Source organism: Pyrgilauda ruficollis, unplaced genomic scaffold (assembly GCF_017590135.1).
Source record: "Pyrgilauda ruficollis isolate IOZ18807 unplaced genomic scaffold, ASM1759013v1 scaffold34, whole genome shotgun sequence".
Classification (NCBI taxonomy): Eukaryota; Metazoa; Chordata; class Aves; order Passeriformes; family Passeridae; genus Pyrgilauda; species Pyrgilauda ruficollis.
Genome location: NW_024524822.1, coordinates 5,466,127 through 5,491,089, shown reverse-complemented (window position 1 = coordinate 5,491,089; position 24,963 = coordinate 5,466,127). Strand labels below are relative to the sequence as shown.

The 24,963-nt window shown below is 40.9% G+C and overlaps 1 protein-coding gene across 8 annotated transcripts in view; it reads right to left on the bottom strand.

Annotated features, from left to right (window-relative positions):
* Positions 1-24,963, bottom strand: part of SPTAN1 (spectrin alpha, non-erythrocytic 1) — a 45,734-nt gene that overhangs the window by 5,598 nt on the left and 15,173 nt on the right. For 4 of the 8 annotated variants that reach the window (XM_041474815.1, XM_041474816.1, XM_041474817.1 and 1 more), the window contains 41 exons: positions 24,608-24,745; positions 24,072-24,182; positions 23,571-23,648; positions 23,241-23,396; positions 22,691-22,895; positions 22,382-22,563; positions 21,863-22,106; positions 21,422-21,544; positions 20,494-20,711; positions 19,670-19,762; positions 19,197-19,331; positions 18,635-18,783; positions 17,239-17,298; positions 14,883-15,081; positions 14,210-14,314; positions 13,664-13,687; positions 13,279-13,314; positions 12,241-12,288; positions 11,818-11,909; positions 11,517-11,661; positions 11,222-11,403; positions 10,958-11,057; positions 10,631-10,828; positions 10,361-10,507; positions 9,720-9,823; positions 9,430-9,592; positions 8,936-8,950; positions 7,165-7,296; positions 6,693-6,830; positions 6,236-6,340; positions 5,815-6,023; positions 5,051-5,171; positions 4,783-4,904; positions 4,177-4,309; positions 3,690-3,788; positions 3,260-3,419; positions 2,962-3,038; positions 2,621-2,830; positions 2,090-2,386; positions 1,502-1,614; positions 670-687 (listed from right to left, as the gene is read on the bottom strand). In XM_041474815.1, the coding sequence (XP_041330749.1) occupies positions 670-687; positions 1,502-1,614; positions 2,090-2,386; positions 2,621-2,830; positions 2,962-3,038; positions 3,260-3,419; positions 3,690-3,788; positions 4,177-4,309; positions 4,783-4,904; positions 5,051-5,171; positions 5,815-6,023; positions 6,236-6,340; positions 6,693-6,830; positions 7,165-7,296; positions 8,936-8,950; positions 9,430-9,592; positions 9,720-9,823; positions 10,361-10,507; positions 10,631-10,828; positions 10,958-11,057; positions 11,222-11,403; positions 11,517-11,661; positions 11,818-11,909; positions 12,241-12,288; positions 13,279-13,314; positions 13,664-13,687; positions 14,210-14,314; positions 14,883-15,081; positions 17,239-17,298; positions 18,635-18,783; positions 19,197-19,331; positions 19,670-19,762; positions 20,494-20,711; positions 21,422-21,544; positions 21,863-22,106; positions 22,382-22,563; positions 22,691-22,895; positions 23,241-23,396; positions 23,571-23,648; positions 24,072-24,182; positions 24,608-24,745 (5,384 nt within the window). The remainder of the gene's footprint in view (positions 1-669; positions 688-1,501; positions 1,615-2,089; positions 2,387-2,620; positions 2,831-2,961; positions 3,039-3,259; positions 3,420-3,689; positions 3,789-4,176; positions 4,310-4,782; positions 4,905-5,050; positions 5,172-5,814; positions 6,024-6,235; positions 6,341-6,692; positions 6,831-7,164; positions 7,297-8,935; positions 8,951-9,429; positions 9,593-9,719; positions 9,824-10,360; positions 10,508-10,630; positions 10,829-10,957; positions 11,058-11,221; positions 11,404-11,516; positions 11,662-11,817; positions 11,910-12,240; positions 12,289-13,278; positions 13,315-13,663; positions 13,688-14,209; positions 14,315-14,882; positions 15,082-17,238; positions 17,299-18,634; positions 18,784-19,196; positions 19,332-19,669; positions 19,763-20,493; positions 20,712-21,421; positions 21,545-21,862; positions 22,107-22,381; positions 22,564-22,690; positions 22,896-23,240; positions 23,397-23,570; positions 23,649-24,071; positions 24,183-24,607; positions 24,746-24,963) is intronic. The other 4 variants (XM_041474818.1, XM_041474821.1, XM_041474820.1 and 1 more) reach the window with 3 other exon arrangements.

Sequence of the window (24,963 nt, the reverse complement as noted above, 5' to 3'; positions counted from 1 at the left end):
GAGCCATTGCTGTGGACACAGAGTGGGCTTAAAACTGCTGGCAAATTCCAAGAGCTTCTTCAATTCATGTTGGAAGGTTGGTTTTCTCCTATCAAAGCTAAAATCTGTGTGGGCCGTGGTTCTGCAGCAGATTAAAAATGTGCAGTTCATATTTGCAAACTACAGAGTTTTAAGACATGTAATATCAGCAAAATGTTGTAAGAATCTTCCCTTCTCCTTATCAAAACTTTGTGGAGATTTCATTCTTCTCAAAACAGTTATGGTCAAATGTTTTATTGCACTAGGCAAATCTCTTAAGCTGAAAAACTAGAAATGCCAGAATAGCCTGCCTTTGGAAAGGAGCTACACTCTCATATATCTTCTCAACTTAAGGGCCTTTTCCTGTGCAAGCCCTCAAAGAAAGCAAGAGCAAAAGTCAGGAATTCCATGGTGTGCCAGTGGCTGCCTGTCGTAATTCTGCTTTTGACTAGGAGATTGTTATGTTTCTACTGGCTTATAGCTCACTACTCCAAAATCTTGTTTCCTGTGTCTGTGCACCTCAGCAAAAGGTTGCTCTTTTTAAATAAGAGGGGTTTGAGCACAGCTTTCACAAGCGATGTAACAACAGGAGAAAACACACAGAGCAGAACACGTCAGCAAAATTTGAAAGATACAAAATTCAATACTAACCCATCTAGCAGGTAAGTCCTGTAGAATGTGAAGATCCAAACATCAGGCAGCAGGACAGAGACAAGACAGTAAGAGAGGGATACAGATTTGGGTGGGAAGCAAACATCAAAAAGTTAAAAATCATATTTATATTTCATTATTTCATGAAGACACATACAGAACTATTTGTAAACACACAGAGAGAGAATCACAGGGTTACATAGAACAGAACTCACCTCCTCTGACCCCCAGCCAGAACCTGTCAGAGCTGCTGACAGCACTGACTGAGTGCAGGCACCTGCAATGCTCAACCTTGAGACTTTTTATTTCTAACACAGTTGTTACATCTTTACTTCCTCTCCTTAGAGAAAATTATTAGTAGACAGTAGCCCAGGGAAATGATTACAAAGTTTTAAGCTCTTTTCACATCATCTTTTTCTATTTGAACTCCAGTAAGATTCCCAATACACTGCTCAATACAAAAGGGGCATTAACAGAAACGCTGCTGGCACTTCAGAGTCTGCTTGGAGCTATTTGTGCTCCACCTCCCCAGCTGTGCTACAGCCTAGTTCAGGAATAACAGAGAAAATTAAGTCCTGGATAACTGGAATTACTGCAGGAAAAGTAATTCAGAAATAGAAACATTTTTGAAGGCTAGTGTTCCAGGGCTTTCCTTTCCCCTGTAGCTACTGGGGCCTCCCTCAAATCCCAGCTGCAGGGAATGGACAAGTCCCAGTGCGCTGTTTTTCAGTAGGAGACATTTACAACTTTGACAGCCCAAAGAGATGGAGGATGAACACAAATACTACCTAAGGCATTCTCTAAGGACAGCTCCTGGAAAGACAAACTATACCTGGTCTCCTGAATCCACTGATGGAAGGCATTGGCATGCTGAGCAAATTCCTGACGCAGTTTGTCATTTTCTTCCTGCCTTCGTTGTTCCTTCTGCAGCTCCAGTTCACGTTCCTGAGAAATGAACAACAGTAATTTGTTGTTTCAGAGAAATAAAGGGATTGGTCTCATCCTGTAACAGAAAGCAAAAACTAAAAGCACACTTCTGAGCCTCAAAACAAAATTGAATGCTTAGTGTCCTGGATACCTAGAGAAAAGCATCTCGGGTGGTAATTCAGAACTGAAATCCTGTGAACTGCAATTGAACTAGCAGTTGCTTCACTGCACAGCAGAGAAGTTAAATTTCTATTACAGTTAGGAAGTGAGACACATGTGTCTTGCCTTTGGAAGAGCCAAATGGAAAACCATGAGAACAACTGACAATAGCACAAGTTTATAGTTAACGGCAATTTATCTTTGCTCAGGAATTTTGAGATATTTTGACTGTATTATGGTGACAAACTCTTGTACCCATTATCTCAGAGAACAACTTCCAGGGACGACTGAAAGGTCATAAAATATAAAGAGACTCTTTCCCTCACTGACTTGCCTTGATAATTTTCTGCAGGTTCCTCCAGGTTTCTTCAAGAGCCTCCATAGTGAACCAAGTGTAGGGGTTGGAGGCCACACGGAAGCTCTTGATCTGGCGATCAAGCTCTGCCAGCTGGTTGAAATCAGCCTGGGCAGAACTTAGGGAGGAGCGGAAAGCATCGTGAGCTTCTCTCAGGGCTTTGATTTCCTCCAGTGAGTTGCACCGCACAGGATCCGTCAGGTCCTCCTCAGCATTCTCAAACCAACTGTTGAAGGCAGAGGCCTTCTTTGCAAAGGTCAGGAAGAGATCTTCAACCTTGAAAAGAGAAAAAAACCCAGTTGTTCAGTAATGGAAATACTCTGTATGAGCTCATCTGGAATGAAGATGCAAGAATTTGCCTTGCAAGCATCTCAGAAATTCTTATGTTAATTCTCCAGGATCTCCAAAATGGTTAGTTGCAAAAGCATGAACAAGCTACAGAAGTTGCAAGTGTGTATTTCTTATCAAGTGCACAATTACATTTTTGTAGCCCCATTGTTGGCTGCTCACCTTTCTGAAGTGCTCCTGAGCCTCCAAGAGTTTCTTTTTCCTGGTAGCAGAATTAGCCAGTAGCTGATTCCAGCGTTTCATCAAGGAAGCATGCCGGGCCTCGATGGCCTTGGACTGGATGTGCTTGGCTGCGAGCAGCTGGTCTTTCAGAGCAGTGATGTTTGCAATTCCCTCCTGCTGGAAAGCCTGAAGTCCAGCATCAAACGTTTCCTGAAGCATTAAAAGAACAGAAGGTATTTGAGATTGTATTTTTCTTTAGCCTTTCCAGTATATTTCAAACATGGATTCTAGTGTGTTCACAAGAGCTCAGCTGGTGGGGTGGCAGCAGTATCAGCACTGACCTGTTTGGTGAGCAAGGTTTGCACTGAAGAGAGGTCGCGTCCGTAATCATCTGTCTTCAGACTGTTTTCCTTCTCTCCTGGAAAATGAAACAAATTTTGCAAAAATGTCATTTCTCCATCTCAAACATTCCCTCTGTTCCAGACCAGGTTACTACAAAGGCATAAAGCAGGGACATGCACTGCTGATTACTCTGGGCTTAAGTCTGCTTGTTACAACAGCACATGAGGAGCTACTGGAGACCTTTGGAAATGAAGGAGTTTAAGGTTTGTTTGTGACCAAATATTGTACAGAACATACCTATCCATGACTCCACCACATCTGCTTTCCAGTTGAACTGGAGGAAGGCTGAGTTCTCATCCAATTTGGCTTTCCTCTGAGCTGCTGCTTTCTCCAGATCTGACACCTTGCCTCTGAGCCCCTTCATCTTGGCAGTGATATTTGCCTCATGGTGATTGTTCTATGTGACAGGGAGCAAAAAAAAATATAGCCATCCTGTATGATGTTAAAGTCATCTGAGGCATTCAGGACGTTGGTGACAGAGCAAGGACTTCAGCTAAAAGATACTGTCTCAGAAACAGCTTTGAAAGCAAAACACCAACAGCTTATTCAGCCACAAAAAATGAGTAAGAGCTCTTTTCAAAGCCATGACAGAGAAGAGCAAGTGTACTGTAACATGAAGATGTCCTGGGGAGCCTTTGCAGGTTTCTCTTTCCTAGTTCATGCTCACCTTTTTAATGAGATCCTCTCCATTAGCACAGACATCATTCACTCTGTCCTTGTGGACAGTAAAATCAGTCTCAAATGCCTCATGCTTCTTCAGCAAGCCCTGCAAATACAAGGCACAGGCACTTCTAAAAATACTTTTTCACCATTTATTAAAAAGTAGTTCATTTTATAAATCAGTTAGCATAAACATCTGTCAAGGATTAATCTTAGCTGGTTAGCACAACGTACTGGTTTTCTGTGGACAAAAGGAAACTGAGACTGACTTCCAATCAGAGGTCAAGAGATACAAAGCTACATCAAACTAAAAGTAATTTCTTTAGGAAGTAACATTACTGGAATGCTTTTATAAAGTGGATTTACATTTTTTACAATGTAGGACTTCAGAAGGGACAAACAACCTCTACATTGTAAAGACAGTTAAAGAAAAGGTTTGTTATGCTGTAACCAACAGTAATGTAACAATAAAGTGCTGACAACTTCCTCCATACCTGGATAGCAGCAAGTGTGTCCCCATAATCCTCACTGGCTACCAGAGTCATTTTCTCATTGATCCAGGCTTCCTCTTCCTCAACATTTGCTACAAACTGCTGATACTCCAGAGACTCCTCCAGACGCTGGCCCCTGGGAGAGGAAGTTAAAACTAGTCAGTGTTGCTTTATGGCATTGAGATGTAAGATCTAAAAAAAATGTGCAGAGCCTGAACCTTATCATTCACACTTCACTCCTCCAGCAGCAGCCATGGCTGGAGCTCTAGGAATTCCTTGGATTACAAAGCCTGCAGCTGCCAAAGGATTGGAGCAAACTCTCTCCCAACACTTTGTAATCAGGAAAAATCTCCTGGTAGTGGATTAAAGCCAGCCGATTGCAAGCCTGTGGTTTCCAGCTGGTGCAAGAAAAGGCTAAACACAACATACACCTCAAAAAGAGGCTACTGTTTCTACTGAGGAAGACTGTCAATAGACTTGTAGAGTCTGTGATCAGTGATAGATGCTGTTACATCATATTCCTAACAACCCATACCCTGAAATTCTATAAATCTGATCATTGAGTCCCTGTAACTTTGAATTAATACTGAATTTTATAGAAATTCATACCTAGCAGCTGCCAACTGTTTTAACTCTTTCCAGTGATCCACAAACTGAGCCAGTCTCTGCTGTATCTCCTCCTTTCCAATTGTGTTGTCATCTGAAAGCTTCTTACCCGTGTCCAGAACACCCTAAAGAGAAACAGTTATTGGAACATTACCTGCCTTCCTCATGTGCATTGTTTGGGGTCCAGCAAAACTACTGCTGGCTTTCATCTCTTCCACAGTCAAGAAAGCTGCTGCTTATAGAGAAATCTGTCACGGGGAGAGGCTTTTACCTGGATAGCAGGTTCGTGGGCAGCTAATTCTGCTTCTAAGCGCTTGTGTTTCTTCCTCAGGTTCTGCACACCAGTCAAGTCTCTGCCATAGTCCTCTGAGCTAACCAACAGTTTCTTCTCTCTAAATTCAACAGAGAAGAGAGAAAGGTAAAATAGGAAAATTAATTCTAAAGGTCCAATCTAACCCTAACAAAGGAAACAAAAAAACCCCTTGATACACAACTGCTCTGCCTTGCACAAAGATCTTGGATGCAAATTCCTGTGTGAGGAAAAGAAGGTGACAGAGAGCCCATCATTTATCTTTGAAGAAGAGAATTCCTCTGTACTGTTTTCTTTTTAAAAATATAGATGTCTTTTGTAAAGTTGTCCAAATTTTGTTTGTTTTAAAAGCATGACAAAAGAAGTGCTGTAACTTGAATGATTTCTATCAGCCTCATGTTTCCTTCCTCCTGAGGTACTAACACCAATGTCAAAAGGCCATTTGATTAATGACAACAACTGGCTAGAATCAAGAAAGTACTTGAAACTGAAAAAGGTTGGAATTTTTGGTAGGAGCATTCCCAAAATGACTAGAATGAAATGTCTGAGTCTAAACAGTGTTTTTCTGCTTACTGGGATTAGACCAACGAAAACTGCAGATAAGAAACCCCACCCAAAGCAGTTTTCCTGGACTCTATAGACGCACAGTTGTTGGAAGGCAGCTCTAAAGCCACACTAAAAAATATGAGTGTTGTTGGCACGCCCAGAACTTCCCAAACACCCACTTGATCCAGGACTCCTCGTCGTCCATGTCACGGAAGAACTGGTGCAGGCGGTGGCTCTCGTTGAGCTTGGCGCGGCGGGCGCTGGCCATGCCCTTGATGCGCTGGAAGCGCCCGTTGATGGTCTCGCGTTTGTCCTTCACCTGGGACGTGTCAAAGGCGCTGCTGGTCATCAGACTGTCAGCCTGGCTGTTCAGGTCCTTCAGGCGGTCCTGGACACAGAGGGGAGAGAGAGCAGGGATTGCTCAGAGCTTGTTTCTGTGCTCATTATGTCAGGATGAAAATCAGAATCTGACTCGCAGTCACAGGTTTTGTTAAAAAACACATTTTGACAAGTCTGTGACTGCAGCAGTATCAGGAGCTGTACCTACAGAATTGCTTATGACTATGATTTATCTTCCAAAACTAAAAGGGTAAGCAATACCTCATGAGCAGATATATCAGCTTCCAGTAACTGATGTTTTTTCAGAAGGTTGTTAACAGATGCCAAGTCCTTCCCATAGTCTTCAGATGCCAACAAAGCCTCCACCTAGGGACAGAGAAGGAAACATGGAATGAAGAACAAATTGTGTTTCATGAACTCCTTGAAATTATAATGCTGTAAAACCATGCAAATTATTTCTCAATTTTCTATTACACCTTTACCTTGTCACCTGTTTAATAGCTAAAAGGTTCCATGAACCATGAAAGGTTCTTCTTCTCATCTTATTGTTCGTAACTAATAACATATACACAAGAATTTTACTAGTAATAACATTTTTTTTAAAATAAACCTAGACTTGCTCAAAGGTAAACAGCGCTCCACAAAATCTAACATCAGCAAAGGTAATAAAAACTGAAAAAAAAGATGCTTTGCAAGTAATTAATTCCCATCTTATTACCTCTGAAAGCCAAAAATCAAAGTCCTTGATGCCAGTATTGAAATTCTGTTGCTTATTAGCTTCTTTCAGTTTCTGACTCTTCTCTGCTGATTTCTGTACCAGGAATTGCCACTGGTCAGCCAGGGCAGCCAGGCGTGCCTGTCAAAAAGTGGGAAAGATACGCAAATGTCAGAAATGAAACATAAAAGAAGTTCTGTGCAAAACCAGAACATGGTGGAAGTGTGGCTGTTGATCCCAGGTATGCAAGTTAGAGTCACTATTTTGAGCTGCCCAGCTATAATTTACACCTCAATCAGAGGACAGAAAATTTATCCTCCTTGAGGCCAAAGCAGAATGATTCACCTGATCTGCACTGTGTAGCTGACATACAAAATCTTCTATAAAGCATGATTTGTTTTAGAGGGACACTGTCCTGCCTCAGTTACCAAAACACTGCTCAAAGCAGAGCCAAGCAAGACTCGAAGGTGCCCACCTTGACGGCGTCCTCGCTGCCGGCGCACGCGCCCCTCTCAATGAGGGAGTTGCCCATGTCGATGACGCCGCGGATGCGGTCGGCGTTGGCGTGGAGCTCGGCTTCAAAGGCCTGGTGCTTCTGGTGCTTGCTCTGCAAGGACAAACCCAACACCATCAGGCTCTGCACAAAGGGCTCCTGCATTGTTCTCATGGGCTGGGCGGTCATCAGCTTTGTGCGCAGGCTGAGCTGAAGTTCTCTCTGCGTAGGGTATTTACTGCTCGCTCCAGTGTTTACTCTCATTACCTGAGAAACCACCAAATTTTGACCTGGCACTGAGCTGAGCTGTTACTGCAGTAAAGATTCCTAGTTTTCAATGCAGCCCTTTGAAAGCAGCAATTACACATACCCTGAGTAGAGTAGATCATCCTTTCTATTCCTACAGTAATTACACAAATTCCTACTTCCCTTTCTAATCTATACGTTATTAACAGAAATCACTGCTCCAGGTTATCTGCTTTCTGCACAGTTTTGATATTAGACATGCACAGCCCCATTATATATAGATAGCTAAATACTGAATTAACAGCCAAAAGATTCTATAAAGATGTAACTGAATTATTTAGTAAGAATTTTTCTCTGCCAAATTGAGAGCACCATGAGAACAACAGGAGCCTTGGTGTGGGAAGAAGTGTGCAGCTCTCATGGATCCATGATCCATCCACCCACCATGAACATGACAACAGCACAAAAGTGACAAGACAGAATTTGCAAGTATAAACTGGAAATGCTAGTGACGTTGGACATGGGTAGAGAGTGTCCTAGAGAATGGGATGAAAGGAAATGTTAGATCAAAAATAAAAAAGGAAAAATACTATAGCGCTGGTATGAGAAATTCTGCATGAGCTGCTTCATTTTGGGAACTGTAAACCCCAAATCCTGAGATTTGAGGAAGCATATCCTTCAAAGCATTTGGGGAAGCACATCCTTCAAAGCTAGATCTACCAACTTGGAAAATGCAATTTAAAAGCTGCCAATTGTATATCTCCATATAATTACCATGACAAGAAATTGCAAAAAAGCCTTTCTAGTTTAATATAATTTTTTTCCCAATTAAAAAAATAGTAATTTAATGTACCACACTCTGAAGTGACAAATTATTCTTTCATTTCTTACTCGTTAGCTTCTCCTTTCTTTGTTCTATCTTCTCCCTCCACATAACCTCATTTTACTCTGCTTCTTGGATTCTTACAAGTGCTGTCAGCTTTCCATCTGGTACATCTCTTTTTCTGGAATGTTCTTTCTGTTTTATTCCCTTCTGTGCTCTTGCAAGAACTAAGCCAATCAAGTTCTACCAATTTCTGAATCCTCCATCTTCAGCATCTGATTCTACAAACACAAGCTCATGGATTTGACATTATGCCCTGTGTTAAATCATCACAAGTGATGACCAAACAGCCAAATTTCTGAAAAAGGGGACAGATCCCCATTTTTCTATGGGCTAACTCCTAAAAAAGCCTAAACTACATCATTAATGGAGCATAAAATAAACAGATCATGCAGAACACCTGCAAAACAAATACATAAATAAATGATGCTGAATAGGAATTAACAAAAAAGCCACACCCATAGGACGAGGATCAACAGCTGTACCTGGATGGAGGTCAAGAACTAACAGAAAACAAAGAGATTGCATGAACTGATGGATGGAGCAGCAACCAGAGCTTGGGCTTACACAGAAGCTTATACAGAGAAAATAAATTCACATACCAGGCTAGTCCAAACTACTTACCAGCAGTTTGGAAAGCTATAAAACAGATTGAGAGAAGTAGTTCAGTGCATTCATACTACTTCATAAACCAGAATTAAAACATAAGAGATAACTTTATTCCTTAATACTGAAAAATAAATGAGATTTCACATTTTATAATGTAAAAGAGTTGAGACCCAAGAATTCCTTTTCCTTATTGTCTAGATGTTGGGAGAGAGACAGAACAGCCACTTGGGTTTCTTTAGGAAACTTTCTGCTGCAGATACCACATATCTTATTAATTATATGCATGAATAATTAATTATAGGCATGAATAATTACTAACCAAGTCCTATTTTGGGTCTCTTTTCATGCATAATGTAACTTCCATTTTCTCCTTGTTGAAAGGAGAACATGTCCAACATGATGCACTATTCTGTCATCTCTGAACAAGAATTCCTGAGATTTTCCAACTAGAAGAGCAGGCCTTGCAAAGTTAATGATATTCTGATTTTTAAGCCAAGAACCACATTCACCTGGATATTTGTGGGATCCTTATAGGACTCATCACTTGCAGTCTGGAGCTTTTCACTGATCCAGGCTTCTATTTCATCCACATCACGACTGAACTGCTGGAGGGTCTGAGACTCTCCCAGCTTCGATCTCTTCTCAATCATTTGAGCTTTCAGACGAAGCCACCTGTAGTAATTTGACATAGGCAATGAATAAACCACTAGAGCCACATGAGGCATCACCTTCAACAGCTACAGGACATCCCTAAAGAGGATTTCCAGGCATCTGCCTTCTCCTCCCAGGCAGCACTGACCTGTCCAGGACCTCGTTGCGTCTGTTGGCGATGACTCCCTTGGCGTAATGATCTGCAGCAATCAGCTGGTCAGCAAAGGACTGCAGGACAGCAATTTTCTCCTCCTATTCAAACCAGAAACCACGAATTAGAACTGTGGTTCCCTGAAGTCAAATGATGAGCAGTGTCTTGAACAGAACAAGCCTTTTTATCTTCTTCAAATTTACATTACTGGGACCCTATGAAGAAAGTCTCTCTTCTACAGGACTGCAGAGTTCAACTTAGAACACTTTTCACCTGTGGCATTTAGGAAAAAAGGATCTTTTGGGCTAAAACCTTCAGCAGTATGATCTCTGAATAAATCTAGGCAGTTTTCTGCTAAAAGAAACTAGAAATATACCCTTTTCTGCCACAAATAAAGGGAAAAAGTAATTTAAAATCAGTGGATTTACACAAATACTTGCCACTATTTCTACACTGTCTGTAGGCAATGAAATACTTCCTGATCTGCACAAACTGCTTCTAAACTTCTGCAGCAAATTCCATGTGGCTGAATATTTGGAACTGAACTTTAGAAGCCATACATAGCAGAACTCCTTTTGCTAATGATTCACATGAGAAAAAGGAAACTATTTTCCCCTTACTTCAGCTACACTTCTCACCTGGACATTGATTGCTTTATCAAAATCTTCATGTTTCTTGATGAGTGCCTCCACGCTGTCCAAGGAGTCTCCTTTATCCTCTGTATTTAGGAAAGCCTCCCGGGCAGCCATCCAGTTTTCAGCTTGTTCACAGTCCCGATGAAACAGCTGGGAAGGCAAAAAATCCAAAGCATGAGCAAGACAGCTCAAGAGCACTTTTATCTCCATAAAATGATAAACTTCTTAATGAACAGAGGAATTATTTTTCTTATCCAAACTACAGCAGAGTACCTGTAGTTCCAGGCACTGGTCCAGCATCATTCTGCGCTGGACCCAGGCCTTCTCCAGGTCTGTCCGTTCTTGGTCCAGAATATCCAGTTTCTCCTTGATCTCTGGGCTGGCATAGTGTCCATGGGCAAGAAGCTGTTGTCCAAACTGTTCAAATGCCTGGAAAGTGCCAGCTCTTGCATCTATTTCTGTGCGGTGTTCCTGCAAGGGGCAGAGATGTGCTGCTCAATAACCAGAGCCGGAACTGATCTATTTTTGGAACTCTAATTGGAAAGTGTCAGAAAAAAGAAACATTTGTTGATGTTTATGATACACTTATCTTTCACATACCTGGTGCCTTTCCAATAAAGCTTCAGCTCCAGTCACATCCTTTGCAAGTTCATCTGAGGAGACCAGGCCCCGGATCCCGTTGATCCAAGACATGAGGTCCCTGTGAACACACAGTAATAGGGAATTTTTCCCTCCCTCCACTAAAATAAGTCACAACAGGGAGTACAGTCCTTTTCTGAACCCTTCACAGAAATATTCCTGTGGAACAATAAGCCATGTACACTCCACTAATAAACAAATTGAGAGGGGGAATGGCATCACTACCTGAAGTCACTGAGGAAACGCTGCAGGTCGTGAGAATCTCCGAGCTTCTCCTTGCGCTGGTCAGCACGTTTGCCCAGACTATTCCAAGCCTGATTCAACTCGGTGCATTTTTCCTGGAGATCTTCAGCAGATTCTGGATGTGACTGGATTAGACGCTGGGCAGTTTCACCAAGAGAATTCACCTAGGATTACAGAAAAGGAAATGAACACAATGAAGACAAAGAGAACTGCCATAGTTTGATCATTTCTGGTAGATAAAAAGAAAGCTTTTGGGTTTTCTTCCTCAGAATCTCACCTTGTCTCCCAGAGCTGCCAAGTCTCTCTCAAAGCCTTCATGTTTGCGCTGCAGAGCCTGAACACTGGCCAGGTCATGCCCATAGTTGTCTGTATTTAATGCTTGATTCTTCTCCTCTATCCATTCTTTGGTTTCATCAGCATCTCTGATTTGAAGGAAGGAACAGCAAAAAGAGAATTAAAATACCACCCTCTGCTGAACAAGAGGGGGGTTGAATATCATTTGTTTAGAACAGGTCCCACTATATTTTACAATTATTGATAGACAAAGCATTTGAGTCAAGACCAAACAAAACCCTCACCTGTGGAATCTCTGGACCTCATGGGCACTGCCCAACAACTGGCTCCTCTCCTCTGCCAGCTGCTGCAGGGATCTCCAGCGCTCATTCAGCTCCTGGATGGGGGAAGCAAAAAGTCAAGGCTGGCCTTTCACTACAGGTAAAGGTTACTAAATTCTGCTCCATTCCAGAAGAATGCACAAATTCAGATAGCTCAGTTAAATAGAAAAATTTGAAGGGTTTCTCCTGAGCTGTAAAACCAAATGATTTTATGTATATAAGATAGTGATATAACTTGAGAAGCAAATGCTGTATATACTAATGCTTCTTTCAATAAAATTATTCAAAAGAGTTTATAAAGCTTAATGAAAGACAATGACTATGGAAAAGGAGGGTAAAAAAATGTTCACCACTTCTAAATCAGATAAGAGAAAGTTGTGGAATTACCTTGATTGAGTTGAAGGTTGCCACAGTGTGTACCATCAAACGTGCAGACTGTGTGAAAAGGCAGAAATAAAAAATATACTCTAACCAAAAGCACAACCAGACTGAAAAAAAAGTCCTTAAAAAACCAAACAGAAACCACTAAGACAATGTAAGTAAATTACAAAAGCAATTAAGAATAATTTGTTGTAATTCCTAAGGTCCTATAGAGCAGAGTAAGAATAGTCAGAATTCACAAGTAAGCACTGTCATGTTAGTGTAAACTGAAGCAAACAAATCTTAATGAGGACAAAGAGGAGGAAATTTAAAGGCAACATGCAATACATTAATTAAAAACCCCCAAAATCTCAGTTTGCTAAGTTACTATAAGACTCTTAGAATTCAACGTACATGTTTGTAATTTGCAAAAAAAAAAAAAAAACCTTTAAAAGTCACCAGTTCCTGGCAACATGCTGCATTTTCTGTCAATATATTGCATACTAACCTGGTTTCCCCACATTCACACAGCTTAGAAGACGTACAAGCAGCTTTAAGTCTAACAGGGTGGATGCAAGACATGTAACACAGGAATGAAATGCAAGGGAAAACACAGTGCTGGATAATTTAAAAATATTTATGATATTTCTGTGCTTTAGCAGGTGACAGTTCTTCATTGTAAGCCTCTAATGAATGGAGAAAGGCTTCTTCTAACTATTGTAGTAAATGAGCTGGAGATGACTAATGGGATACAGCATATTCCTTACTAAAGGAGTATTGACATAAATGGTTTTGACTTTGAGGAATAAAAACATTTTTGTTGTAGCAAGCAGAAAGCAAAGAACTCATGCAGAGTGAACAAGGGATTATTCAACATCTGCAGCCCAGAAACTGGAATCACCCTCGTACTACAAGCTCAAAACTAAACAGTTTTGTAGCAGAGAAGTAAAAACCAGGCTGATGAGAATTTCTATGGCACTGGAGAAGCAAATGGTTTAAAAAAGATGATATGCTGTAATTTTTGTTTTATTTTCTTTTTGTGTGCTACTAAGCAATGACACCTACCTTCCAAGGAGAGGCTGTCTTAGAATCAGTTTCATCCTGTTTGAAAATGTGAAGAAACAGCTTTAAATATGAAGCAGAATCTAAAACTATCAGAGTACAGTAAAAAAAATCTTGAAAATATCTCTCTGTTCGATCCTTAATAGAGTAAGTACATTTTTTTCATGCAAGTATTTGTATACATTTGGGTTATGCTGCTTGCTTAGATCTGTGACGTGGGGCAAGACACAAATAAAGGGATCATAGATAAGATAATCTTTGAATATCCATTCAAAGTCATTAGTGAGTTCCATCATGGAAATGAACTACAAGTATGGCTGAACTTCTCCTTGTACATCCCAAACCTGTTACAATTGCCACTCCATCCACCTCAGAAATCAACACTTACCCTGGGCATCATCCCATAGACTTCCTGCAAAGGAGACAGGACAAACAGTTTATTATTTTCTAACAGAAAGAAAGTTTTTTCCAACACGCTTCATACTTAGTTGGCACAGAATAAAATTATTTATAGCACAAGTATGTAAAAAGCTGGCAAAAAACTCCAAACCAAAACAGAAAACCCACAAACTCCCTCCACTCTGAATTGTATTCTACTTTATTTTTCTTTTTCCCTAGCATTCCTCACCCATTTTCCAGCAAATAAAAAAATGCTAAATTTCAAATTTATATGAAGCAAAGGTAATGCATGGATTTTCCATGACTTTTAATATTACTGTAAAGACTTTCCATTCCTAAGAAAATAAAGGAAAAAGCTCTAGATGCTGCTAGAATTTGCTCTAGCATTATTACAGAATATAACCTAAAGGTCTTCTTGGGATGGCCACACAAGAAAACAGTCTAAATCTTGCAATGCCAGGCAAAGAAAACAGACAAAAGAAAGGAGAAAAAACTTTTGCTTCTTAGATTAGAATAAGGCAGAGAAAAAGAGCACCTGTTGCTGTACTGCTTGTACTTCATCTGCCATCAGCCCTTCTGACTCCAGGTCCTTGGCAACCTTGTTTATATCCTTCAGGCGTGACTCGTTGGCTTTGAGATCCTACACAGAACAGGGAAACATCCCAGCATTAAAATTCACCCAAGCAGAACACGTGGAACAAGGTGGCTCCCCAGGAGAGCCCAGTGTGTGAACAGCAGGAATTGAGCACAGTGACCCTGAGTTCCCAGACAGCCTGTGCCAGTGAATCCCAGCTGCCAGATTTTTTTTCCCCCCCATATCTCAGGGAAATAACTCTACAGATGGAAACCAAATGCATCTTCCCTTTCAATAGGAATAGCTTAGCTGAAGGCTATGCTTTCCACAAACTGGAGTTCCTCTAAAGCTTGGCAGACTCTTCTGCAAAGTGTTGAAAGATTTTCAGCTCTCTGGGACCTGGAAAGCATGGAGCAACCTGGGGAATGTAATCAAACTGAAGACACTTTAATAGGGGATGCTCTATCCTCACAAAGTGAAGTAAAAAATTCATATATACCTTCTATGGACCTTTTATGTCCAATCAAAGCCATATTTCCTACTCAGCTATGAGGAATTGTCATGGATATATGATCAGAAAGCCTGAAGGGAAAGGCCAAAATTAACACACACATCATGCAGCATCACAACATACCTTCTGAAAATCATCAAATTTCTTCTGCAGAACCTCCACCTGCTCCAGATCAGCACCCACTTCCTCACTGGTGAGTGCTGCTTCCTTCTCATTGATCCACTGCTGGAGCTCGTTGGCTTCACGGAAAAGCATGAACTTCTTGCAGCTTTTTTCCAGCATGCCTTTACGTTTTTCTCCCAGTTCCAGGAGAGAGTGATACCTGGGACAAGCAGGAAAGGAAAGCAGCGAACAGTCAGATGGAACAGAGTCCAATCACAGGAATTTCTCAAGTACTGGGGTCCCCAAAAATGGGGAATCCCTGCACTTATGCCCTGTTCCACTACAGGATGAGCCACTCATGTGCAGCTGGGAATGAAGATTGTCCATGTCTCTCCTTCACATGGATTGCACACCAAAATGAGAACTCTCCCATGCAACACCTCACTGGGCAAATGCAAACCCAAAGAACAGCCTAGCCTGGGGTAGGCTCTTAAACCACAGTATCACTGCAGGGCAGGAATGACTCCATAGGCTCTTATTTGCCAAGAGATATTTTCCTAGAGCACATCAAGTTTGCCATCAGGTTATTAAAATCCACCAGCCTCCCAGCTTTAGGACATGAACATCTCCACTAGCCATTTTCCAGTGCAAAATCTGCTGAATGTTTAAACAAGGTATGATTCTTTGATAACACACCTATATTCAACTGGGAAATCCATGAAACTCTTTCATGTACATTTTTTATATCTGTGGCATTCTCAACATGAGTGATATTACTCCTCCTTTACATTAGAACAGACACAAAGTGAAACCTCAAAAATCTCTAAAATGGTCTGCACAGGCAACTAAACCTCACAACACCAGCCAGTTATTTAAAACCACCTTGTAATCAACTAGACACAGATGATCCTACAAGAACTTTTCCAAGCTATTGCTGAAAAAAGCCAAGGGCAGTTTTGCAGTCACTGATACTGAATTACAAATCTCTCTAGCAATGAACAATGCCTGTTTTTTTAAATCCTGCATTCAGAAAAACCACACTGTTAATACTCATTTTTACTTTCTTTTAAGTCTTCAGAAGATGAGACATTTCAGCTGCATCTGGAAGGGCTTTTATATCCTGAATCAGTTTGGACATTGGTCTACCACAGTGATCAACAGCAGCAATAGAGTCTCATTATTAAGCACATTCCTTCTGATGTTATTTGATCAAATAATACCAGACACTGCTGAGATACCTGCAGGTGCCTCAAATGGGGCTGTTTTCATTTCCCACCCCAAAGCACAAGGCCACATACTGAGCAGTTACAACTTCCCATCTTGAGGAGTTCAATCCTGCAGCATTTTCCTAACCAAGAGCTCAGAGATGACAAAGTCTCCTCAAAAAAATCCTCAGTATCCTGGGCTAAAATATCTATATACCAAAGTGATAAATCAGCTCTCCTTCCATGGAAGCAGGGACTTTGTGGCTTCCTGTTTACTGTAGTTTAAGAGTGGGTAGAAAGGAACTAAGAATCTTACATATTAGGTTTAAATACCAACTTTCTACTCTGACTTGAAAACACTGTTTTGAAGCCTGCCCTAATTGCAGCTGTTTGCTTCAGCAAACAGCATTAGGTATTAAATACTTGTAAAGCTCATAGAGGATCTGGGGCAAAACTCTTTCAGAAGCAAACCTTACCTCAGAGTTGCTTTGCAACACTTGAGAGATTTACATAAAAGTGTCACTTTTAATGTTCAAGAAATACATTTGCTATGAAAAGTCAGGCACAGTCAATGAACACTGTGGCTTTGGATTTCCCAGCAACTTCCACCAGTATAATGCAAACTTGATATCTTTTCCAGGAGACATGAACACAGGTTTCAAAATTTAGTTAATGTTAAAACTAAGGAATAATCACCCTATATAAATTTTTTTGAACACCCAGCATGAATATTACTTTATATGATAAACCATGACAGCCCCACCCTTCCCAGACTCGTAAGACATTCAGATGTGATGCAATACTTGGTAGATGTATTTTATATATGTTTATATAAACAAGCTCATATTTCTATCTGCACCTCAGAAAATGGAGGAGATGCTTTTTAAGGAAAACAGTCCAGAGAGTCTTAAAGCCTCTTTGGTAAGCAAACCAGTGTGATGGAATAAACATGAACCAATTCAGCAGCAGCAGAGGTGCCCAGCAAGATAAGCAGCTGGTTGTGAGGAACAGAGGAAACACAGACCACCACATTCATCTAAACTAATCCTCATTGCAGAAATGGCCTCCTTCGTGTCTCTTTGGAGCAGCGTTCCCAAAGAAAGAAACAAAGGGAGGATGAACAGTGACAGTGTGGAGACAGCATGGTTTAGGAAAGGGCTAATCCTACTCACAGTTCTTCGACCTGTTTCATACGCAGAGATACACTGCCGACCTCCTTAGTAATGAGAGTCCTGCACAGACAGGGAGCACAGCAAACGCATGCGAAAAATTAGTCAGATTAACAAAAATAATGAAAGCAGCAGCTCCATCCGTGGCTGGTCTGTGGTAAGAGATGGGTAAGAGTTCACATTTAAATGAGAAAATTAGGTGTTGTTCAGAAGCAAAGCAAATCAGACCAGGAGCAGAATTTGTGTAAGGAAACCTCAGCAGTACAGTTGAGCTCTCTCTATAAGGTCTCCTCATTTCCTCATTATTGTGCCATGGGATTGGAAACTAAAAGGTGGTCCCCTCTCCTTGGCTCTAAAATAAGGCACCCTGTTCTAGTTACTAAAAGCCATATGCAAACCCATGGAGGGAATGATATTATTAAAATCCTGACCAATCTGCCACAATTCTCCAGAATTTTTTCTTCGTGCTGGTAAAAAGGTTTTTTGTTATGGGTTGGTGGGGTTTTTTTGTGTGATTTTATTTTAATTTTTTAATTCTAGAGCTAAGGCTAGTAATTATTGCATGGCACTGTAACAACTGATGACTCAACACAACTGAGTAGGAGGAAATTCTCACACAGAATGACAGCATAGCTGCGCAAACAGATGGGAGTACACAGAAAACTTCCAGCTTCAGCTTTCAGGTGGCTTGATAAGACGGGCTGGCACTCACAGCTATCACCAACAGCCCTTGCCTGAATTAATCTCCAGCCACCATGTGCTTTAAGGTGGTCATTACCAAGCAGCCTTGCAGTTTTCTGTTTGCAACGATATGCTGCTCTTTTAAAAAAGGTGATAAGAATTGAAAAAAAAAGAAGGTGGGGACGACACATTTTAGCTCCTATAATGGCAACAAATATTGGCACCATATTTCAGAAAAAAAAGTGATGAGCTAGCAGCAAAGTAGCCCCAGCTCATAAGGAGGGCACCTTCAGAGGCAGCCCTGTATAGGAAGAGCACTGTACTTAATGGAATCAAATTTAAGAAAGCTTTTCAAAACAGGTAACACGTTAAGAAGTGACAACTACATATACAAGAGTTGCTTAGGACATATATAACTCACAAACAAGTTAAGTAGTTAGGTACAACAACAAAAGGAACACATATAATACTCAAGTCAGACAGTAAGTTGAGCTCTAGTGTCATGAGTTTAACAGTTAAAAATGGGAAAAGCAACAAGAAAATCTAGAGTAGGAACAAAGCAACTGAATCTGGTGCCTCTGGCAAAGGAGCCCCTTGTTTTGCTCCAATTAATGACTCCCTAGTGTAAGAAGGATTAACCTAAGCTGGTGGCAATCTGTGAAGCAAAGGCCAAGCCAGCTAATGCTGGCAGTGTCATATCTCATCAGTTAGATCTTACTGGTTGTCGATCTGCTCCTGTCGCAGGGCGATGCTGCCCTGCTCCTCCAGGAGGTTCTCTCGGGAAGCAGACTGGGCAGGATCCAGCTTTTTCACATAGGCAGCAGGTACAAATCCCTGACGGTCATTGACTTCCACCTTCCACCAGTCCTGGAAGCAAAAAAACCACGAAGCAACCACTGTGAGGACATCATCAAGCATAAAGAATGCTGGGGAACTGAATGCTGCATATCAGAGATTTCTATTAGCACAAGGAAACCAGTGATGCTCTCAACAGTTTGCTCTTGCTATGGAGATCATTTCAAACAAAGAGTCTTTTGAAGACAGATCTTACTGCCATGTCTCCCCTTGTATTTGGCCACAAGTTCCTCCACATAAGGGAAGTAAAGCTCAAGGACATGTGCCCTATCTTGGAAAAGTTGGCAGCTGTAGAGGAGTGATGGAAATGAAGATGTTCAGCTGAAGTGCTGAATGGAGACACGGGCTAAATGTACCAAAACCAAACAAAACACACAGCACTGAGGGAGCCAAGCAAGGCAGCAAAGCAGGAGGCCAGAGCCCACCTTGTTGGTGCTGTTGAGTAAGGTGAGAATATCTCCCTTTTTCATTGTCACCTCCCGGGGACTCTTCTCCTGGTAATCATAGAGTGCCAGAACAAGCTCTTTTCCAGTTTCATCATCTGTGGGAGCAACTTGTTGCTAACAAAAAAAAAAAAAAAAGCACAAGAAAAAATGAGCTGTTCCACATTTATTATAATCAATGCTGTTGTCCTAGAATATACTTCAGCCTTAGTTAAAGCTACTGTAGATTCAGTTTAGGTGCTGTCTGGGCTCAAACACTGAAAACCACCACATTAGATTGTTTTACTTTAAAACAATACAGATGTATTATGATTATAAAAACAGACTGCTAATTTTTTTGAAAAAATCAAGCACAGTCTGCAATAACCTCTCAAAACTAACAACTGTTATTGAGCTTCGTTTTTACCTTTTGCTGACCCATGAATTTTAGGTACATGATTGGCATCTTTCCTTACCCTGCATGACTGGGCCTGCTCCCTCAGTGCCTGGATGCTGCTGCCATAAGCAGAGAGATCAGACATCAAAGCTTCATGTTTCTTCAGAAGAGCCTGAAAGTGGATGATAATAACAACATGAACACCTTGCCATTTGACAAATATACCTCTGCTTAAAACATATATTTTGACTCCATACAAAGGGAATGTGGGTTTTTCAGAGCTGCCAGCCTTGTGACTCTCATGGGAATAATCACTTCTATTTATTCACAGGCTAGATAGTGGACCTAATGCTTCTGGTGCTTTGCCTCCACCTTATCTCAGCAACATTCTTTTGTTCTGACCAGAAAGAACTATTTCCAGAGTGACACGGGTAAGTTTGAAGTGTGCCTTTAAATTGCACTTTATGTTGATAAAATGTCAGTCAGCACTGCCTGGGACGTGGTGTTTGACTACAGAATGATATCAATAAAACAAATCCAGACAAAAAAAATTACTTCCAGACTAATGAACTGCTGAAAACCAGACTCATACTGAAATGCTCATCCCATGAGGAATTTGCTGATATTATTTTCATTATACTTAAAAAAACAAAACCCTGTACAAGAGTGAATACAGAGGTAAAGCTTCCTCACAGTTGGCTTAATATACTGAGCAGCAGAATTTCATGTGCAATAGCAACTAAGACACAGGAAAATATGTAATCATTTGACTAAGAGCCAAAATGTTGCTTGATGCAAGAATCTGCCCTCAAGAATCCTGAAATTATCACAGCTCATTTTTTACCACTGGACAAATCCTCACTGTACTTATGCAAAATTGATTTAAACAAGAATCTCAAATACCTCAGCAGAGTCTTCATCTTTCCCATAATCTGTACTGCCTACAATGGGCTCCTTTTCCCTCATCCAGGATTCAGCTTCATTAGCATCAGCAAAGTACTGCTGAGCCTGCAGGGAATCCTCCAGGTCCTGTCGACGCTGAGATGCTTTGGCTTTCAGAGAGTCCCACTTCTGGTTTAGCTCATTCAGTTTGATTTTCACATCCTCAGCTGCAAAGTGTCCTATGGAACAGAAGCAAAGGGAACTGAAGGATTTCAGCAGACATAAGCAATAGGCATTAAAAGATTACTTGTAATTCTTCAAAGTTAAAAAATTACACCAATTTAAAGCCTATTTAGACTAGAATTATAAAAACATAATTCAGCTGGTCCTTTTGCCTCAGACTGGAAAACACAACCTGCAAATAAAGCTGTACTAGCATATCTTAATCAACAGGAATAAAACGAGACACAACATAACATTTCTCAATGATGAAACAGAAAAGGTCATCTCTTTCCAGAGTTCTGGCAGCAGACAAATGTAATTTCAGACCTGCAAGATTTTTTTTTAAATTTTCATGCTAAAAACACTCAGCGAGAAATAAAGATGCCTATTTATTTAAAAGCAAGAATTAGGGTCTTTGTAGAGAATTTTCTCTCACATCATGATTACGTACCTCAGATAGAGCCCTTTAAAAATTTAATTATAGAGACTAAATACAATAGGCACAAAAATGCTAAATAAGTGTTCATCAACAGTAGACAGAGATCTGTCAAAATTAGGACAGGTTCCCATCTGGGAACCCATTTTTATTTTCAGGTGAAAGGATCAACAGGAGTTCATCCTGCTAGCAGGTACCTGCCTATTATCAGGATAAAATCAAGCAGTAATTCTTAACTGTGCTGAGCCAAAGAACAAGAGACTGCCAGAGTTAAAAAATATTGAGACATACCTTCTTCCACCATAGCATTTCCCTTCTGTGTGACTGCTTTAATGCGGGGCTCATGGCCTGCAATTTCTGCCTGCAAAGCCTGGTGCTTCTTTAACAGATTCTGGACACCAATTAAGTCCTTGCCTGAAAGATACAACATAATTAATCAACTAAATCAGAGTCACTAGATGAAACAAAAATTTCAAGGCAGCTGCAGCCAGCAACACACAAACGTGCAGAGGGAGAACACCAACAATGAGGACAGAGTACTATGGAAACAATGTTACCACTGCAATTACAAGAGCAATAACAGAGACCCAGGGGCAATGGCAAATACATAACTCTGGGCAATGGTAATTACACCAAACGGCTCTGAAATTTTCAGAGAATATTCTAGAAAGATACAATTTATAACAGAGCAATTCTGACATCCGAATCCTAGAGATACCAGGATGGACCAACCTCGGTTTGTTGAAGCTGCAATAGGTTCTTTTTCCCTAATCCAGGTCTCCTCATCCTCAATGTCACGGAAAAGCTGCTGCAGGCGAAGAGAATCTGCGAGTTTCTGCTTGCGAGCTACCATGGGGTCCTTCAGGGCTTCATAGCGAGCCACTAAAGCTTCTTGTTTCTTCTTGATATTGTCAGCATCAAAGTGCCCAGCCTCCTGGAACTGGCGTGCCTGGATGGTAATGCCATCTATCCGATCCTAAAATTGATCAGCGACACCATTAGGTCAGAATTTCTGTTAGGTGGCTGCAGTGACTGAGAAGCTCATTTCTATTAAAGTTATAAAGATATTATTTTAGAGACATACAAGTTATGTTTTAGTTCAAAATTATTTCTGATAAGTAAACTGTAAAACCCAAAGCTAAAAAAATTATAAAACCCAGACCTGCTAAGGTCTCTGACTGAGCATATCTAAAAATACCTTCTTTTGAGTGAGCAGATTTGAAAAGGCAGGAATAAAAATTATTTCCTTACCTGATGGGCAGCAACATCTGCCTCTAGAAGTGCATGTTTCTTCTGAAGATTCTGAACATTAGTAAGATCTTTTCCATAATCATCAGAAGCCAAGTGTCCTTCTACTTCATACAGCCAGAGCTCAATGTCCTCCACATTGCGATTAAACTGCTGCTGCTGATTGGCTTCTCGCAGCTTAATACCTGAGAGAGACAGGCAAGAGGAGAACAGGACAGGAAAGTCAAGTGGGAACTGAAGTTAACTCATTTCCTGTCTTCTCCCAGCTAAACTCTCTAGAAATTTGCCCATATTCTTCTGAACAAGTCATACCTTTGAGCTCAGTGGCCTCCAGAAGTTTCTTCCACAAGCTGATGACTTCATTCATGCGAGCTGCCACCTCATCGGATGCGTAGTGCTTGACATCAATCAGCTTCTGGCCAGCTTTCTCCAGGGCATCAATACGACTCTGGTTAGCAGACAGCTCTGCTTCAAAAGCCTGGTGTTTCTGAACTTTACCTTGCAAGTTCGATGGATCCTACAGATGAAGAAAGAAATAGAACATTTCAACACAAAACCAGTACCCAAAGATCTCTGAAGAATTTTTGAAATTGGACTACATTCATAGACATGTCATGGTGTAACCAGAGGATCTGGTGCCAAAAATATGCCTTAAATCAGAATTCTTAAGCTACTGGATAGGCACAATTACTGTATGATGGGAAAATGCCTCCTGGGGTCAGGAAGAAATTACACAATTCCTCCTGTTGCCATTAATACCACCGACTATCAGCAACATTTTGGCTGATGCTGCTTCATGTCATTAGACTGATTAAGCCTGTTACTGCCTTAAGAGCAATCTACCATTCATCTTTGTGTTTACCTTGTAGGCCTCATCAGTTGCAGTTTTCATCTTTTCATTAACCCAACTCTTGAGCTCATCAGAATCTCGGAAAAACTGCTGCAGATGGAAAGAATCTGCCAGCTGAGCGCGGCGGCGCATGGCTCTTTCATGAAGGGCATTTCGGCGGCTCAGCAGCTGAAAGAAGAAGAAAGTAAAAGGTTTTTAAATTCTTCAAGCTTGTAAGAACCACCACTGTATCCCTCCTGGGACAACTCCACTGACTTATCCTATATTGAAGTCAAACCATGTAAAATAATAAAGCAGAACAAGATTTAACGCCTACAGTCCAAATGTATTTTGGATACTTACAGCATCTCTGCGTGTAGCAACATCATCCATGGCATAGTGGTTATTCTGAATCAACTTAGTAGCAAACTCATCTAATGCCTAGAGGGAAAACAAGTTTCCATTTATTTGGTGCAATAGAAATTGCTTGTGAAAATTTCCTTAGTATATCAATTCCCCAAAGTTTATCACAGTAAAACTGGCAGAAAGCCATTAGCACATCTATCCTTACACCCTTTTCTCTCTGTACCCTCATCCTCTCCATGTGGAAGAGTGCAGTTTTTTGACAAATTTTCATTCACCTGTGTGCTGGTATGGTAAGAAAGCACCAGGTTACTTGACTCTGAGACAGAAATCAAGCCCTATCCCACACTTTTCCATTTTAGAGCTAATACATCCCACATAACAGAAGATTATTCTGCAAAGCAAACCCCATCCTTTACCACCAGTGTCTCCTCCCCAGTGAATAAATGCCCTTGTTTCACTTCTTGTCCATTTAGTGATGGCCTAATGTCAATGTCTTACTGTGATTTTCTCCTCTTGGGCACTTAGGGATTTCTCAAAGTCTTCATGCTTCTTTAGAAGAGCCTCCACACTGTCCAGAGAATCACCAAGGTCTTCATTCAGCAGAAATGCCTGAAGTAAGGACACAAACACATTTTAATGTTTCCATACTCAGCTGCTCTAAGTGAGCTCAAGCACAGCCAGGGATATTTCCTGCCATATGTTATTACTGAAAGGTAAAATGGCATACTGGCATGGTGTTTGCTTTATGCTTCTAACAGCCAATAATTCTTTTCAGCTTCTCATTCAACCAGCATTTTACAAGAGCTAATACACACAAAAGCCACATCAAGCCCACTTGTCACAGCTCATAGTTTCAGCATTAGATGGAAAAAGCCATTGCACCATTTCAGGCAGTCAGATAAATAACTGTGCACAGCACCCACTCGCTTGTGGGTGTTCATGGCACTGCCAGCACTGCCAATTGCTTGAGCTTACAAAAGACTACCCAGAAATTCAAGTAACCATATCTGGAGAATTCAAAGATATGCACTCACTTCTTGTTTGCTCATCCAGTTGTCAACTTGTTCAGTGTCTCTGTAGAAAAGCTGCAGGTCCATGCACTGCTCATACTGCTGTCTGCGGAGCTCCCACAGCTCCAGCAAGGCAGACCTTTCATCTGAGAGGATGGTCAGCTAATTGATTGGGAAGAGGAAAATATAATAATTTTATTTAACACTCGAGTTCACTTCCATCTCAATGTAAAATCAAATTGTGACTCTAAAAAAAGTGGGTAGCACTGAATTGAAAATGACCTCCTGTGTAAACAATGAAATCTCCAGTTCCTGATGTCATCATCCTTTTAAATTAAGGGACACAGAAGAAAGAGACAAAATTCTTCTAGGAGCTCTTG